General features: G+C 47.1%; 1 protein-coding gene across 1 annotated transcript; it reads right to left on the bottom strand.

The window, feature by feature from the left end:
• Positions 1-1759: 1759 nt before the first annotated feature.
• On the bottom strand, positions 1760-11051 carry NABP1 (nucleic acid binding protein 1). Its single transcript, XM_054171595.1, has 6 exons — positions 10901-11051; positions 10655-10793; positions 7600-7671; positions 6160-6232; positions 5842-5908; positions 1760-4303 (listed from the first exon to the last, which is right to left on the bottom strand). Exons 1-6 carry the CDS (start codon positions 10989-10991, stop codon positions 4116-4118), a joined length of 630 nt encoding a protein of 209 aa, XP_054027570.1. The 5' UTR covers positions 10992-11051; the 3' UTR covers positions 1760-4115.
• Between the last annotated feature and the right edge of the window lie 5915 nt (positions 11052-16966).

The raw sequence follows: 16966 nt of genomic DNA, 5'->3' as shown, positions 1-16966 counted from the left end.
ATGACACATCAGCCAAGCCACTCAGGCCAGAGCAGCCTCTGAGCTTCCCAAACACAGCACCTGGAGTTCCTGCTCTGGTAGGGGCCACATGTCCCCGCAAATAGTCAAGCAAATGCAGCAGCCCCAAGCAAGAGCAGGGGACTTGCAAGGCCCAGCACCTCCAAGACCTGCCTGGAGGGGCAAAAGAACCCACCCTAGAGGGTGCTCCAGGCTATCCCAAGGGCACCCAGACCTACTGCAATCCTTAACATAGCCTCACCAGACACAGGACAGGGAGTCAGCCCTGCAGCCTCCTTAGTAATATGCATGGTGCTGGATGAAGGGGAAACTCCCCAGATGACCTAACTCCAGCTCGAGGGCCAGGAGGCTAACAAGAGCCAAAAGGAGAAAGCAAGGCACCTCCCTGGATCCCCCTCGGATGCACTACCAGAGACTGCAGTGCAGACATCTTGGCTCAAGGCTTAAGAATCAAGTGTCTGAAAGGGCAAATCTCTGATGTTTGAGAGAAGAGCAGCAACAACCTGGCAACTCATAACCCATGGGCCATAAAGCAGCCCAGGAAAATTCCCCAGAAACACTCACAAAGCCATTTTGTTTTACTAATTCCTAGTCCTAACAAAGCCCTTGGAGAGGAAAAAAAAAAAAAAAACACACCACAAAAAACAAATCCCTGCTTCATAGAACAGGAAAGGATTTTGCTTTGGGAGGTATGGCCACAAGTTGCAGAGAATGACCACAGCACAGCCAGGTCATTAGCAAAATGTCTATGAAAAATTTAAGGCTCCAGGAAACAGCACCTGGCTAATAGAAACTCCTGCACCCAGTAGAACAACCTGGCTGACAGCCCTGCCATGCTGCCAGTGGTGCTTGTGCAGACTGTGCTGATGTGGACGAGATGTTTCACACCACCTACAGCAGCCTTGCACAAGCAGCTCTGGCTGCAGGGACCCTTACTGCATTTTGTGTGCTGCTGAGGTACAGCATTATTGGAATGCACAGGACTACAACCTGCTACAGCTGAGTTGTGAAAGCAGATAGATCAAGTGCCACAGTCCAGAACTTAGATTTGCTCTTTAAAGATCCACCCAGGTTTCATTCTGGACAAGGAGTGCATGACTCTACTTGCAGTCCTAACCTTGGCTGTATTTCCACTTTGGGGAGCAAAGGTGGGAGAGTAACTGAGGACAGATACTGATTATAAAACACTTTTCCAGTCAAACCGATTCCAATTGCTGCAATCTGCCATCAGGCCTCATGTTAGGAAAGGTAAGAGGGGATGCACTGTTTTGGGGTGATGAGAGCTGGGTGCCTTATGACTTCAGTGTATCAGGACTGCTCAGCTGCACGTTAGCACAGTGCAGTCTGTGTCTAGACACATGAACATTAGTTTCCAGAGGTTTTTAACTCTAGCAATCTGCATTATCTAGAATGAGACCACCCTACCTACAGCCTGACCCTTAGTATCTTGTGAAGACTCCCTGAGGACCAAAGTACTGGGCACCTAAGAATTGCCTTGTAGTGTCAAGAGTAGTAACTACTTGTTTACATCAAGGTATGATCCAGACAGATGCAAGGCAGGCTCCCAGATTCCTCTGCAAGGTGAGAACTCACTATTCTTGACACTGAGAACTTTGAGGGAAACAATTTTGAAGTTCACTGGAAGATCAGGAGACCTTGAAAAATTACTGAGTATATTTAAGTCCATGTGACTTTTCAAGGCACAGATTTCCCCTGCAAAGAAGTAAAACAAAAATAATTAATAAACTGGAATAGCTTCACATTAAGAAACAGGGAGGCAGGAATGCTACTAACCTTGAGAACATGAAGATCAGCCTCTTGCTCTTTTATTTTTCTCCCAACTGCAAATCAATGATCTATTTGACAGCAAGCTTTTCACCTTAGTCACTCAGCAGTAATAATCTCACTTTTTATTTGCATTTTGTGAACAAGTATTCTGTTTATTAGCTTGATAAAAGCTCAAATGCATAGAGCTACAAACATCAGGCACCTCAGCACACAAACACAGGGTTCCCACCTATTTCAGCCTTTTTTTATGCTGTAGAGAAGTCAAGACCACCAGGATCTGAGATCCATGGTGGAGATACCCCAACAAGTATGAAGTCCCCACCATGCCAGCACTTGCAACCTTTACAGCCACTACTGAGAGCAAGGCTCTCACAGCACACTTGCATCTCCTTTAACTCTGGAACATGTCATGTGTACTTCCAACACTCAGAAGTCCTCTTGGCTTCCTTCTCACAAGCATATCCAAGTCTTAATACAACACTGCATAAGAGGTTGTCCATGTATCCAGACTACACGACTTAAATAAGCAAGCAATTTAAAGTCCCTGAGTTACACATCACCTCCTTACACCACGTCCCCAGCAGTCACTGTGTGCTTTCTGATTCACCATTCAGCACTGTTCTTCCACAACAGCACCTCTGGGTGACCTCATGAGGCATGGCTGCCCTCTCATATCCAAAACAAGTTTCATTAGTTCCACCTAGAAGCAGGTCTCACAGGATAGCACTTTACCAGTTGGGGCAAACGGCCCTCAGGTGTCTGGGGGCACAGGTCTCTCCTAAAGCTCCCTTCAGAAGTTTGTTGCTGCTGCTGCTTGTATTTAAAAGACAGTTCAGTATTTCAGACTAAACAAGGAGCTTTTGACAGTTAGGAGCATTTTTCAACAAATCATCATGATAAAAGTACCAAAAGCAGAAGTATCAAATGTAAGTAACTTGTAAACATTAGTGACATAGTAGCAGATTCAATTAACATGGACAACCACATAGACAACTCACAAATCATAATGAGCCTTTTTGTCATGAAGTCTTTATGGCTTGACAAAGAAAGTTAAGATTTGTTTTTGAAATGGTTAGTGCAATTTTGTTTTTATTGGAGAGGTCAGCTCAAAGAAGAGTTAAACAGATGACACCTCAGCTTCCAAGTTGGTTTTGAACCTGATCAGAAACATGGCACTGGACTCTTAAGCAGAGTCAAGACATTTGTGAACTCAGAAATAAAGCTGCAGCTATTGTCCCCCAGGAAACAGTGTGTGTGGGGGGGAGGCAGGCTAAGAAGTTCTTTAAGTGGTAATTCTTATTTCAAATATAAAACAGAGGAAAGGAAGCCTAGCAGCTTAACAGCACCAGAAGTGCAGTTATGTGCTTGGCCAGGATCTCTGCATTTCACACAGACAGCTTCATCTAACACAATTCATTTGGAAAAGGGAAGGAGAGAAGGAAGGAAGAATGGAGGGCAAGTAGGCAGCCTCACTGAAGAGATGGGTAAGGCAGCAATTGAAAACAGTTCTCTCCTGGAAATTCAGACTCCTGCAAAGCAACCTTCAGCTTTTACACATGGAGTGGCTACAGTGTATTCCCCAGTACTGTCTGAATTCAGGCCCTTCTCTGTCATTTTGTGCAAAGCAAGAATGAATATCCAAGCTTCTATCCCAAGCAAAACATCAGTGTCACTTTCCTTGACAGTGATAAGGGTTTTTATGGAAAATTTAAGTAGTGTGCATCTTTTTGGAATAAGCTTCAAGAGACTCACCATGTCTTCAACTTTCGAGTTACCCATTCTGATTCAGAAGACAAGACAGGTGCTGGCACCACCATGTCCCTACACTTACTGCTTTTACAAGCTCTGTTTGTTCCAAGGATACCTAGTTCACCAGAGCATCTCTGTCCTTCCCCTTTGTTCCCTTTCCACTAAGCACTCTCAGTAACCCTAATGGAAGTCACTGTATGCACACACAGGACATATCAACCTTTTAAGGCTATATGGCTGACCAACAGAAAAATACATACATGTAACTGAAATCTTCTTGCATTAAGCAAAGGGTACAGAGTTTTAATTGAGACTCTTCAACCCTTACTTCCTTAGATCCACCTTCTCCTCCTACCCCATTAATGTATGGGGAAGACTCACTGTCCTTCCCTAAAGCAAAATGAAAAATAGATCACATTGAGTTTGCTCCATAGACCAAAAGGTAAAAAACCCCCAACAATAAAGGACAAACTGTTCACAGTTAACTATAAATAAAAGTGCAATAAGTGTTCAAGTAGAGTGTAGAGTTTAAGCAAGCTGTACAACCACGTTTGGCATAGTCATCTTTTAAAGGCTCTGCGTGGGTCCCTTCCATTACTGACAGCAGGGGGATGAGGCTGAAGGCTATTAGCTGGTGCTGGATTTACAGGTCCTCGCCCATTGCCTCTCCCACTACCTGCGTAACTGTGGCCATGGTTATATGTGAATGGAAATCCACTTGATTCAGGTCCAGTTTGTAAACCATTTCCTACAAAAAAAGAGGGAAAGAAGTTATCACAAATTCCATGGACTGAAACTGCTGCTCCCTTAACATGAGTTTAGAACTCAGGGAACACAGTTTGCAGCAACCAGCAAACCCCCAGCACCAGAAGGAAAACCCCCAAACCACACCTTGCCTTTTTCCCCCCCTCCCAGACTACCTCCCCTCCATACCTATGCCCCCCACCTCAACCAAAGCAAGAAGGCTCATGGAGTTGCATGTTGTTCCTTGTCTCCAAGAGACTGAAGCCTTCTGAAACCAGAGTGGTGCTTTCAGAAACATGCACTGGAGCTTGTAGGTCACACAGAGACATTCCAGACAGACAGCAGAAAGCAAGGAGAAACCAGCAAAGGAAAAGCAGGTTACACAAAGCTCCTTCTGTCATTCTCCATTGCCAGGCACACAGAAACAGAAAGCTGCCTTGTGAAGTCCCACCACAGAAGCAACTCTGCCAGCATCAAGTTCACACAAACTTGAGCCTCATAAGCATCACTGCTCATATTTTGCTGGTAGAAGAGGGACAGAGCTGAAAAGGCAGAATGATGGCAGGGAGCCATGGAGAGAGGAGACAAAAGGGAATCACTGCATTTAAGGACCACACAAGCAGCAGAAGAGGGGGGGGGGGGGGGGAAAAAAAAGAGGTTTCAGAAGATATATGTACAAGCTCAGTGAGAACAGCTGCCCACTGCCCAAAGCAGGGACATCAACAGCTGAAAGGCCACATACCTCACCCTGGCACTGAGGAAAGACTGTCCTGAAAGCACCACCCTTCTTTCTCAGAATAATTTATTTTCAAGGGAACAGAAAGAACTCATAAGAGAAGTAAAATAAGAGAAATTAAAATTGTCTTGCTCAAGAGGAAGCAGGCAGTCACTGGAGTGACACAGAGCTTTCTGACACCAAGTTACAGAACCAGTTTGTTGTCATCCACCAGCAGGGCTTAACTCAACAATAGGTACTGAGTGTGGCCATCATAACCAAGGTTTCCTCTCAGCTTAACACCCCAATCAAGTCCTTGAAGCATTTTATCTTGAATATTTAAATACATCACAAAATGATCCAGCCAGGCCAAATCTTGAAATTCAGATTACTATCACTTGTTTTAGAGTGCTAACCTGGCAGGAAAGCCATGGTGAGGGCCAAGATCAAGTAATCAGTATTTAAAACCAGGGTGTCAGGTGGTTTAAATAAACAAACAAAAAAAAGGCAAGCAAACAAACCCACCAGAAATTCAAGTGCTTGCAAAAACTTTTGGAAAGCATCCAAACCATTCAGCTTTAGTCAAGTCCCTTTACGAGATACAAGTACCTTGAATATTCATTCTGATCTCTTCCAGGGAAGAAATCTGAAACCATTACTCAAGAAGCATTGATGCTTATGTGCTTGCAGGTTCAGGCCCCGGACTAGGAGACTTTTCAGGGCATAGCACACTTTTGCCCCAGAGTGGAGAATCCTGAGCAAGATCAATTTCTTATTCCCATTAAGCATTTCTCATCCTTTCACTTCCACAAAAGCAAACAACTTACCCAGTGGCCCAAAAGTACAAGAACCCATATTACTTGATGTAGAACTATTATTCTGTTCACCCTGTGCCTTCAGAGAAATGTAAAAAAAAACAAAAAAGGACAGGATCAGAGAGAGAAATTACACATTTTTACACAAAGAGGCTGGTTTCCCCCCGCCTTGTGCTCTTACAGGGGCTTCACAGGGAATTTATCTGCTACTCTAATTATGGGCTCATTATTATCTATCACCTCAAGTCCATTTTTTCAGAAGAATCACATTCTGAAGTGTTCAGAACAAAGAGCACTTTATGCCAGAAGCCTCAGACAATTTTAACATACCAATTTGTTCTGCCCGATGTGTTCCGAGTTAGGCTCACTGAAGTTTGGCACTTCTGAGTACACCATGCAGAACCTGGGGAGAAATCAGGATTATGAGGGAGCTCTAAAGCCACTTTTTAGCAGAGTTCTCACATCCACAACTCAAAGGGCAAAATGTTCATGATATACCCCACCACCCAGAAGTAACTAATCCTGCTCCACTGTTCAAAGAAGAGGCCTGTGGTAAAGCTGTCCCATCCCCCTGGTGAGGGTGTTTCAGACAAGCACAGGCAAATATACATTTACTCCAGGAGGTAAAATGGCCTAAAGAAAACAGGTGGTGATGAAAGGGCTCCCTTCACCTCTCTTCCAACTGCACAATCTTGTCCAGCATCCACAGGGTCACCCAAGTCACAAAGTCAACCATCCTGCTCACAGGCTGTGACTGCAACACATCTCTAAGCACTTTAAACACTCCCTCCCACGCTGTGGAGTGCTCCATTAAAATAACAGCACAGAGGAGTCCAATGAAATTGCAAGCATTCTTCTCAACTCAAGGAGACCATGGAACAAGAGGCCCATCAACTCACTACACATGCAAATTATGGCAGGAGGTGGGGGGGAAGAAAGATTTGGATCATCACACAGCTTGGACTGGTTAAGTAGAAGTGGAGCTCCCATCTCCTGCTAGAAGGGCAGAGTGGAGGTGAGAACTTGCCTCACTCCAGGCAAGCTTACCCTCTGCTGGAGAGTAAGCCCACTGGATGACACTTTGGAGCTAATGGCTTTGCACAAAAGAATCTGCAGGTCAACTCTCACAAAATTCAGCTTTTGAATCAATTTTGAACCACTCAATAAGAGAGATGACCACCCCAGAGTCCCACCTCCCTGATGACTACTAGGCTTCTCACAGGACTTTGTGCAACAGCAGAAATACTCCTTGGGTTAGAAAATGTGGCTGTTTTTCCTGCTGCTTATCAAGCATGTTACTCATGTCTGCTCTGAGGAGTCATCACCTCAGTCTGCAGGCAGTTTAAGGAAGGTTCAACAAGCCTTGCTTGTTTAGATATGATTCACTGGAGTTATATTGTCTTCAGTCTGCTCCATCTGTAAAGTGTGACACACACAGGAGGTTTCCACCAAAATACAGTGGTTACTCAAGCTGAGGTAAGCTGTACACATGAAGTCCTTTGTCACGTACACAATTTCCAAACTCCCAGGTGAGGCCTGGCAGCCCTGTGCCACGATGGAAAATGACTTTTCTCACTACACTTAGAATTCAGAGGGTCATTACCATAACAGCATGTAAAAACTCACCCTGTGGCTGCTGGTACCACACCAACCAACAGGCTTTTGCTGCCCTAGTTTCCCTTTATTAAGTAAGGGCCACCACATCTTACACTTACCATGATGCTCTGCTGAGAGGACGTAACACCTCAAGTACAAACACGTAATACTTACTCCCCAATTTTATGCAGCTCGCCTACTCGTCCTGTGTAAAGTGTCAGGCATCCTTTCCACAGAGATGCGTACCTGGCCAAAGAGAGAAGCAGCAAAGCAGCCTCTTAGTGAATGAGAATTATCACTGCTGAAAGGAAGAAAGAAGCTGTATTCCAAGATGTAATAAATATTATGTACCAACAGGAACAGACTACAAGAATTCCCAGGCATTCCAACTTCACCACACTAAAATCTTACAGCTGCTGGTTTTACTTCTAGTGAAAGGTACTGGAAGGTCAGCTGACCCCTCTGGCAATTCCAGGAAAGCAGCCAATTATTTTGAGATTGGATGCTCTTTTCTTGGCTGGAGCAACCCTTTTGACTGTTCCTGTAGAGGAAACGCACTTTGCCAAAAGCAGTATCTGCCTTACCAGCCACTGATGACTCTCAGTTCTGCTTTCAGCAGGAGCCAGGAACCTTTGTTCACTGGGCAATATAGATACTGGTGCTGACTGTAACAGGAAGCTCTAACTTTTTTCATATAGGTCCTTCCTGGATTTCTTTGGCCATCATGTTCCAGATGACATCTAGAAATGCAATGAAATCACGGTCCAATTGTGGAGGCATTCACTTACAGGACAGCGTGAGTGCATTCTACTTGACTTCAAGCACTAGAATCCGAGTTACACAAGGCTTCTTGTGTAAGTCTTTGTTTCCAGGAGGGACACCATGTATGAGAAAAAACTAATAAAAATGCAGACCAGAGACCCAGGTGCAACACAAAAGAGATCACAGGCTTGTGGCTGTCTTCTAGCAAAGGAATAGGGAGCCCCAGCAACAGCACTCTCAGGAGGCACTGATAATCTGGACAAATCACCACTTCCTTGCGCTGGTGGTCTACCTTTGGAAGATACATTGCAAACCTTCTTCTTGCCCTTTGCCTTATCTGCTGAGACTGGGAGCCATCCAGCCACACAGAGACTGGAACAGAGGCAGCAGAGAGGAGCCAGGTCAGCAGAACAGGGCCGTAAGAAATGACAACCTTCTCTGTACTTCAGCACAACATCTACAGTTATGGTGCCCGTCTTGGGAGTTTTCCATCCGGAGGCAGGATTAATGCTCTTCATAATGCTACCTTTCACTTCGAAGATTCCCTTTATGCCTAATCTTTAATAACCATCTGGTTGGACAGTCTGGCAGAGCAACCAAATAATAAATGTAGAGTCAAACATACATTTACTGGGATGAAATCCAGCAAATCATGGGACTGATAACCTCCAGCACAAAGTTATTCCACATATGCAAACGTTTTTGTGAGCTGGCCATAAAGCACTAAGCTCCAGAACTAACTTCATATTTACAAAATATTAACTGCAATAGCTTCCTGTAAAAGAGTTCCATCAGCCAGTGACAAAAATCAGCAAGTGCTTGCTTTTACAGAATACATCTACAGCTTGAAATTCAGCAGAGGGGAAAAAAAACAAACAACAAAAACATGCTTACACATGGAACCTAAACTTTTCTGCTGGTAGCAGTGAGCATCCCGTGCTGGAAAGTCAGATTAGGCTGTAGAGCTGAAATCTACCTGCCTTGAAACAGCAGTATCACACACTCCAATTAATCCTATTTCAGTTAAGTACAAAATTATGTTTGGAGAACCTCAGATGGCAGCATGAAGGCTTTTTCCTCAAGATGAGAGCCAAAACAGGATGCATTTAGCTTTTGCCACTTCACTCAGCATGCAGTCCTGAGCATGCAACTCCTGTCAATGAAGGCATGACTTCGCCACCCACCAGGAAGAATGATGTCACCTTGTAAATTTAAGTCATACTAGCCAAAGCCACTTTTTTGACATGAAGAAATGCACTGAAACCAGACAGCTACAGTAGGCCAGTCACAGAGTACAGAAACAGTGCTGAAAAGCATCACTATTCATTTGCCTCACCATCACCTATGCACAGGGCTTTGTGCTGGCCTGGAGCTGGGGTTTTGTTCCGCCCATTTCAGGGCTCCATGTGATTTCCACACAAGCAGGCTTCCCCAGAACCATCTCTGCTCTGCTTCTAGCGTCAACCCATTTCCTCATGTAAAAGGACACTTGCATAGGAGGAAGCAGCTGTAGGTGTGGTGGCAAGGGTCATCCAAACCCAAGACTTACACTTGAACTACTTAAGGGGAGCTCAGCTAGCAGCTCCACTGGGTAACCTTTTACCTACTTGTTCACAAAAGCAAATTAAAAGGGCCTTACACTGCAGTTCCACCATCTCCTGGGATGGTGTAGGCCAAAGGATTGGCATAATGGATTTCTAAGTGTAACTTCAACTAGCTTAAAGAGCTCACTTTGTTACTGGCAAAAGTGGGAGCATGGAAAAGGATTTTCAAATTGAATCCAGCATTCTCTCGCATTTATTAAACATAAGTTTGGTGGGTTTTTTTCTTAAACCAGCTCTGAGATAAATTAGTTGCACCTAACCAAATTAACACACAATAGTGCAGCCCTAGCATGACTTTTTACAGTGACACCCAAAAGGTTCTCCTCTTCTGCCTGTCAATTTGTATTAAACCCACCACAATGAAAAGCAGCTTTTCTGCCTGAGACCTTAATCACGGTTTCCTTTCATTAAGGAGCAAAGAACGATCTGTAAAACTAAGGACATGCTTTTGACTTCCTTTTTCGATTTACAGACCAGGACTGTGGGGCTCCCACCTGCCCCAGAATAATACATTTCCTCAGGAGCTTTTTTTTTTTTCCCCCTCCTTAAGGCCAAACCAAGCCTTTAAACACCACCTCCTCATTAAAAATACAAGCCCCTCCTAGCCAACTGCCAGACTGCGTGCTCACGCTAGGCATCTGCTGGGGTGGAAAAGGTGGATTTCATCTGGCAAGTGACCTGGGGGAGCTGTCTCTGTCCCAGAGGGCCAGTCCAAACGGAGCCTGCTGTGTCATCCATGCCTCTTAGGAGGCAGCCGAGCCGGCTCGTAACTCCAGCACCTTCACTCGGTGACAAAGGGCTGCTTGGAGGCATGCCCCGGGTGTGGGGGGGAGCGGGGCGAGCTGGCTCGGCCCCATACGCACCCTTTGGTCAGGCGGATGATGTCTCCCGGCTGGATGAGGCCGCCGATCTCGTCCCACACGGAGAGGGTGATGCTGCCCGTCTTGTCCGCCACTTTGCAAGACCTCACTTCATGCCCGTCCTTCGTCTTGGTGACTCGCCCTGCGGGGAGAAGCGCGGCTCAGGTGGGGGCGGGGGGATACGGCCACGCCAAACCGTCCCCCTCCACCCGCGGGACACGGGGCTGGGGCGTGCCGGGGGCCACTTACCGATCTCCAGCACAATAAAGATGACATTTAAGTTTTTCAGTCCAGGTTTTATGTCTTTTATGAGGAAGTACGTATCGCTCGCCGCGCTCATGCTGCGGCCGTCACTGGGGGCAGGGCTGGCGGGGCGGGCCGAGCCCGCATCCCGCGGGGGTGGGGGGTGGGGGTGTGCAGCGGTGGTGAGGCGGCAGCAAGGTAGCGCCGGGCAGGGGGGTTGGGGGGTTACCGGTGACCCTCACACGGAACGGGGACACGAGCACCGAGGGGCTGCGCGGTGACTGTTCGGCACACCCGACCCCCACCGCTCCCTCTCCCACGCAACACAACCCACTCCCGCCCTCCCGCTCCCGCCGGCACTGAGGAGCACATGTGCGCTGCGCGCCCTTTTATAGCGAGCGGCCGGATCCACCCCGGGGACCGGGTAGGAGGGGAGGGGGACGGTGCCGAATGGAACCGTCTGGGGCACGCGGAGCGCCATGACTGGGCGGCAGGCGGGAGCGAGCCGGCGCCGTGCGCTGATTGGGCCGCGCCGCCGCCATTTTCTCCTTCTCGGGGCAGTGCCCCGGCAGCTGCTGCTGACACGGCGGAGGCGGGCGGGGCAGAGTCGGGCTGAGCTGTCTTTACTGTGGGCACGGGCCCGGCTTGCTCAACTGCTCGTTTGTCTCGGGGAATAACCTTGCGGCGCCCTGAGCCCAGCCGGTGGGGGCTTTGGGGACTTAGGAAGAGATTCATCTCCTTTCCACGCCATTTTGAGGCTCGGGTGTAAATACCAGGATTTTCTCAACGAGACTTCCTGGAGGGCCATTTCCCAGCAGTTCCCATCTCCTTCACTGAGAAAACAGACCCCGATTTAGGAGAAGGGTGCATCCACTACGATGCAGGCTGGGGAAGACTTTGTTGTCCTTCGAAGGGGAGTCTTAGTTTTCATCTGGACCAAGCAGAAACAGTTGTAGGGTATGAAAGGAGGAGCAGGAGGGCACTGGTGTTGTGTGGCATCTCAGGGCTTGGCAGGGCAATGCTACATCGTCATGCTCCTGGAACAGAATACTCAGTGGATGTAGGGAAAGCCTGAGATCATGGAATACTCAGTGGACATAGGGAAAGGCAAGGGTTATGGAATACTCAGCTGATGCAGGGTGAGTTTAGGGATTATGGAATGCTCAGTGGACACACAAAGTCTAGGGTTATGCAGTACCACATTTTGAATCTTTCCACACCAGAAAATGTGAGGCTAAATCGTGCTGAGTGCTAAAAAGGCTACTGAAACACCCTGAACTCCTGATAGTAGCCCCCTGTGAAGACAGATCATTCTTTGACCTGGGTCAAACATCAGGGGAGGACATGGGGAAAGCCATCGAGGTGGTGGACCACCAACAAGCCCCCTCAGCCTCATGACATCTTTGGCTGGAGTGATCATGAGGGAATAACTCCCTGCTAACAAAACAGCAGATGGTTCTATGATTCAGCTGTCCTCGTTAGGAAAGGTAGCAGAGCAGTCCATGTGCACTTTGCTCCTTCTTTTCAGAGCCAGACTTAGCTAGCTGGGCTTTCCCTTTCTATTTCTGTAAGCAGAAATCCACAGATGACAGCAGTTGTGAAATGCCTGGCCATGCATTCTACCACACTGGAGCTCTGATCCAACAACTGTTGTGCAATGCTTATCTGTAAGGCATGGGAGCAGGCACTGCTGGATGCAGCTTAGAATAAAATGTGCTGCTTGCAGGAATCTGAGAAGAAGGCAGCATGAGCCACAGGAGAATATACTTAAAGCCCCTAGGAGCTTAATCCACTTCTGTCCCAAATCCTTCAGATGGTGCAGAGGGGTTGCGGGGTAGATGACAGACTCCCTCAGTGGCCTCAGGGAATGGCAGTGTCCCTGGCAAAGGCTGGACAAGAATACCTTATCTGCAGAACTGGTACATTTTTTCCACACAGATGTTTTTTTTTCTCACATCCTCTCTACCTTTTGTTGGCCCCAGCTATTTAAGGGAGCCTGGGAAAGAATAATTTTCTAGCCTGTGTTTTCAGCCCTGTGCACAGTACAAGCCTGTCCTGTATCACTCACCAGACCTTACCAAAACAAAACATGACTCTTGGTACTAAAATATCTGGGACAGGGCAGCTGAAGGCCAGAAGCTACTCTGTCTCATGGAGAGCCAACCCTACGGGAAACCTCTACAAATGGTCCTAACTCTTGTATTCTGATTTAGGAGAGAAAAAAAGAGAGGCAGATGTCACTGGAGATTTGAGGAGAATCCTTCATGTTGCAAGAAAAAAAACAACACAATTAAAATACTCACCTTATAGCAAGCCTTGGCCAGAGAGGAAGTCATCTGGGTGGTTATGTCAGAAGCAAAAAACACTATAATACACCTCTCCAGTGACACGCTTCTAGTGCTGTGTCACTAGTAAGAGAGTTTCAAGTGACCTTCTGTCCAGAAAGATAAGTGTCAGTGTAACACAGCAGCTGGGAGAGGTGCAAAGGACACCAGATCTGGGCTCCCAAGCCACCTTGCTGTTGTAGTCAGGATACTTGCAGACAGGGAACCTCCGTGTGAATGTGACTTCCTGGTTCTCATTGTCCAGCATGGGACCACCAGGCCTGCAAAAGGGAGAGGAGGAACAAACAGTGAGCGCAGGAGGAGGTAGATTTCTTTTATACAAAGGTTAAGTTTAAAGCTGGTAGGAGGAGGTTTAAACAAAAAAGGTCCATACAGCAGGGTCCAAGCAATATAGGAGGGTTCAAGAGCATACTGCAAAAACTCAGCTATCAGCCACCAATAGAAGATTTTGCTGTTTGTGTCACAAAGAGACACTTTAAACCTTGCTCATTTTTGTCATTCCAAACACCAGCACCTGAGATTGTCCTTTGTGTTACCCAGCAGTAATTGAATGATTCCTATTTGCTGTGAAGGAGACATGCAAAGCAAACCAGGATTTTTTTCCCTCCCTTGCTTCTTTGTAAAGTGTAAAGACCATAATTTATTTTGGGTTAGAGGTGTCTTCTTTCCTGCTTCTTTTTTAACCCCAGGACCCTAAGGATATCAAGTTGCAGCTGTAGGTTATCATAGAATTGTTTTGGTTGGAAAAGCAACAAACGAATCACAGAACCATAGAAGCCTTTCAGCTGGAAAAGACCTTTAAGATCATCAAGCCCTACCATTATCTTTCTCTACCAACCTGGTGCTAAATGATGTCCCTCAGCAACACATCTCTGCCTCTTTGAAACACCTCCAGGAATGGGAGATTCAACCAACTCCCAGGGCAGCCTGTTACAGTCTTTGAGAACCCTTCCTATGAATAAACTTTTTCTACTTCAACCTAAACCCTGCCCTAGTGAACTTGAGGCCTTTTCCTCTCATCCTGCTGCTTGTTACTAGGGAGTTGTATAGAGCAATGAGGTCTCTCCTCAGTCTACTTTTCTCCAGACTAAACTACCCCAGGTCCCTCAGCTGCTCCTCACCAGACCTGTTCTCCAGGTTCTTCACCAGCTTCATTGCCTTTCTCTGGATCCACTCCAGCACCTTAATGTCCTTCTGGGAGTGAAAGCCCCAAAACTGAACTCAGTACTCAAGGTGTGGCCTCACCAGTGCTGAGTACAGGGAGACAATCACTGCCCTGGTCTCACTGGCCACACTATTGCTGATCCAGGCTAGGATGCTGTTGGCCTTCTTGCCCACCTAGGCACACACTAGCTCACCTTCAGCCTGCTGTTGACCAACATCCCAAGTCCTTTTCCACCAGGCAGTCCACTCTGCCCCATGCCTGTAACGCTGCTTGGGGTTATTGTGACCCAAGTGCAGGACCCAGCACTTGACCGCGTTGAAGCTCATCCCATTGGCACCAGCCCATCAATCCAGCCTGTCCAGGTTCCTCTGTAGAGCTTTCCTACCCTCAAGGAGATCAACACTCCCTCCCAACTTAGTGCCATATGCAAACTCCCCATGAAACACCAGCTTCCTTGCTGGAGTTGCAGTCAGTCTTCTGCACACAGGAGCAGCACAGAGGGCTTTGATGCAGGTGTATCTTTAGCCACAAGAACTTCCGGAAGACTTACAAATACTCTGTAAAAATGCCTAAAACGAAGCCTGGAAGCCATCACAGCAATATGGAATGGAAAGAGAAAAGCATTGTCAGAATCTAGGGGTCCTGCAGTAACCTGGTCCTAAAAAGATGTTAATGAGCACTGACTGCATGAGTGGGTCACACTGAGAGGACCAAAACTTTGCCCATGGAGTTGACAGGAGCAACAGGGAGTGTGTCAAATGAAGTGTGACTGCAGCCAAAGCAGGAGGCTTCCCATCATAGAAGTTGTGCCACTCCATGTGCCACTCAGTCAGTGTCTTACCACATAAGCCAAATATAGCCAGTGATGAATGTCTACTGCAAGGGTTCCCCTGATGAAGTTAAATCCATTTCCAAGCTCCTTTGCTTGCTGCAGAACATTTTTCTTCTGGATGCAAGCTGTGGTTATGGGCACAGACTGACAGGGAGGTTTCAGTCCAAAGCAGAATTGGGGCTGAGTTGTTAAAAGAGTTCTCAAGCAGTCACAAGTCTGGCACAAGTCCCATGCCTCTCAACAGGGCTGGGACTTCACCCTCTTCCTGTAATGGAGTTATGCCAGCTCAGACACTGGTCCAAACTCCTCTTTTTCTGTCAGTTGCTCAGAATTCAGTGCTACTGGAGTCCCAGGGTAGTTATTCCTGCAAGAGCTGAGATTCAATGTTCTGTTGTAGATAAGAGACTGAGAATGTACAAAGCCCAGCAAACACCACCTTGAACTGAGCCTTGCCAGGCCATTGCCATGCATCTGACAAGCTCCTAAATTAAGCCAGAGATTCAGTCAGCTATTTTTAAACATTAGTGGCACTTCAGCTCCCTGATGACACTTCAGTGCCCATTTAACAGGCTGGCAGCCAGTCTGACATTCTGGAGACCCCAGAAAACAGTGGTTTGATGCCTTCAGCATCTCTCAAGCACACATTAATCCCTGGAGAAACCATTCAGGGTTTCTCTGAGGAAATAGGAATTCCTCCAAGGGTTGCCACATAGGCTTGAGAGGAACTGCATCCAGAAGGCAGTGGGACAGATGCAGTGGGGGAATCCCCGCTCTGCTGGGGTCCTGGTCCTGGCTTGGGAACACAGATCACAGCTGCCTGCTGCCCTCCCTGCCTCAGGCCAGTGTATCCACACATTCTAGCAGCTGTTTTCTTTTGAGGATCCAGTCCTGCAAGGCATTTATAGAAGTTCTTTTTGGTGAGGACGGAGGTTGGAATCAATACAGCTGATCAGTATGATCTAGTATTGTTCCTTTATTGCTTCAGTGTTGTTCGATTATAATGCAAGCATAGTACAGAGCAGACAGCAGAGCTGACAGGCTAGTAAGAAGTGCCTAGAAGAAGTACGCAGTAAGAAAACCTCTACAACTTATATCAACTCGGAGGGCATTGCTGGCATGGCTTCATTGGCCCCTCACGAGTGACCACACACTATTACTATAGATTATTGGTTAAACTAGTAATAACAGGCAAGATTGTTGATGCACGCGTGCGTCCTGTTATTCTGAGGTAACTCTCTGTGTTTATAGCTACCGGTGTCCTGCTTTGGTTACACGGTGCAGGCACAGCACTGTTCTGCTATACTGCCACTTCCGCACCCATGCTGGACACGGCCTACCACCATGTCAGGCGCTAGGCCTACACTGCCAGATTGCTCACACTGCTCATTGCAACCATTACCACAGCTCTTTACTTCCCTCTTGATTAATGCCACACACAGCAGTAAGTTGACTTACATGAAATCCTTGATATGAGGCAATTCCAGGGCAGCTTTCCTGCTCAGTGTGAATCTAGGCTTGAACCAGAGGAATTTGGGTCTAAATTTGCCTGACATGGATGGAGAGCATAGGAGCTAGGCCCTCCCAATCTTTGCAGTAGAGATCCAAAGGATGCTGCGCAAGTCTCAACTATTCGTGGACTTAAAGCCTGCTACCACTCACAACTGCTGTTTCTTGGGTCTCTAGCAAGTGCTGCAGCAAACCCCAGACTTGCCAGCCCCGTTCCTTCATGA

Source organism: Dryobates pubescens, chromosome 2, assembly GCF_014839835.1.
Source record: "Dryobates pubescens isolate bDryPub1 chromosome 2, bDryPub1.pri, whole genome shotgun sequence".
Taxonomy (NCBI): Eukaryota; Metazoa; Chordata; class Aves; order Piciformes; family Picidae; genus Dryobates; species Dryobates pubescens.
Note: the sequence above shows the minus strand (reverse complement) of the source record. Positions and strands in the feature narration are given on the sequence as shown.

What these genes read in the sequence shown, in the direction of transcription:
- NABP1 (XM_054171595.1), bottom strand. Translation starts at nt 10,991, where the DNA reads ATGAGCGCGGCGAGCGATACGTACTTCCTCATAAAAGACATAAAACCT. An exon ending in ATCATCCGCCTGACCAAAGG is followed by an intron (nt 7,672 to 10,654) that starts GTGCGTATGGGG and finishes CTCTTTGGCCAG; the next exon opens with GTACGCATCTCTGTGGAAAG. An exon ending in TTGTACTTTTGGGCCACTGG is followed by an intron (nt 4,304 to 5,841) that starts GTAAGTTGTTTG and finishes CTTTTTTTGTAG; the next exon opens with GAAATGGTTTACAAACTGGA.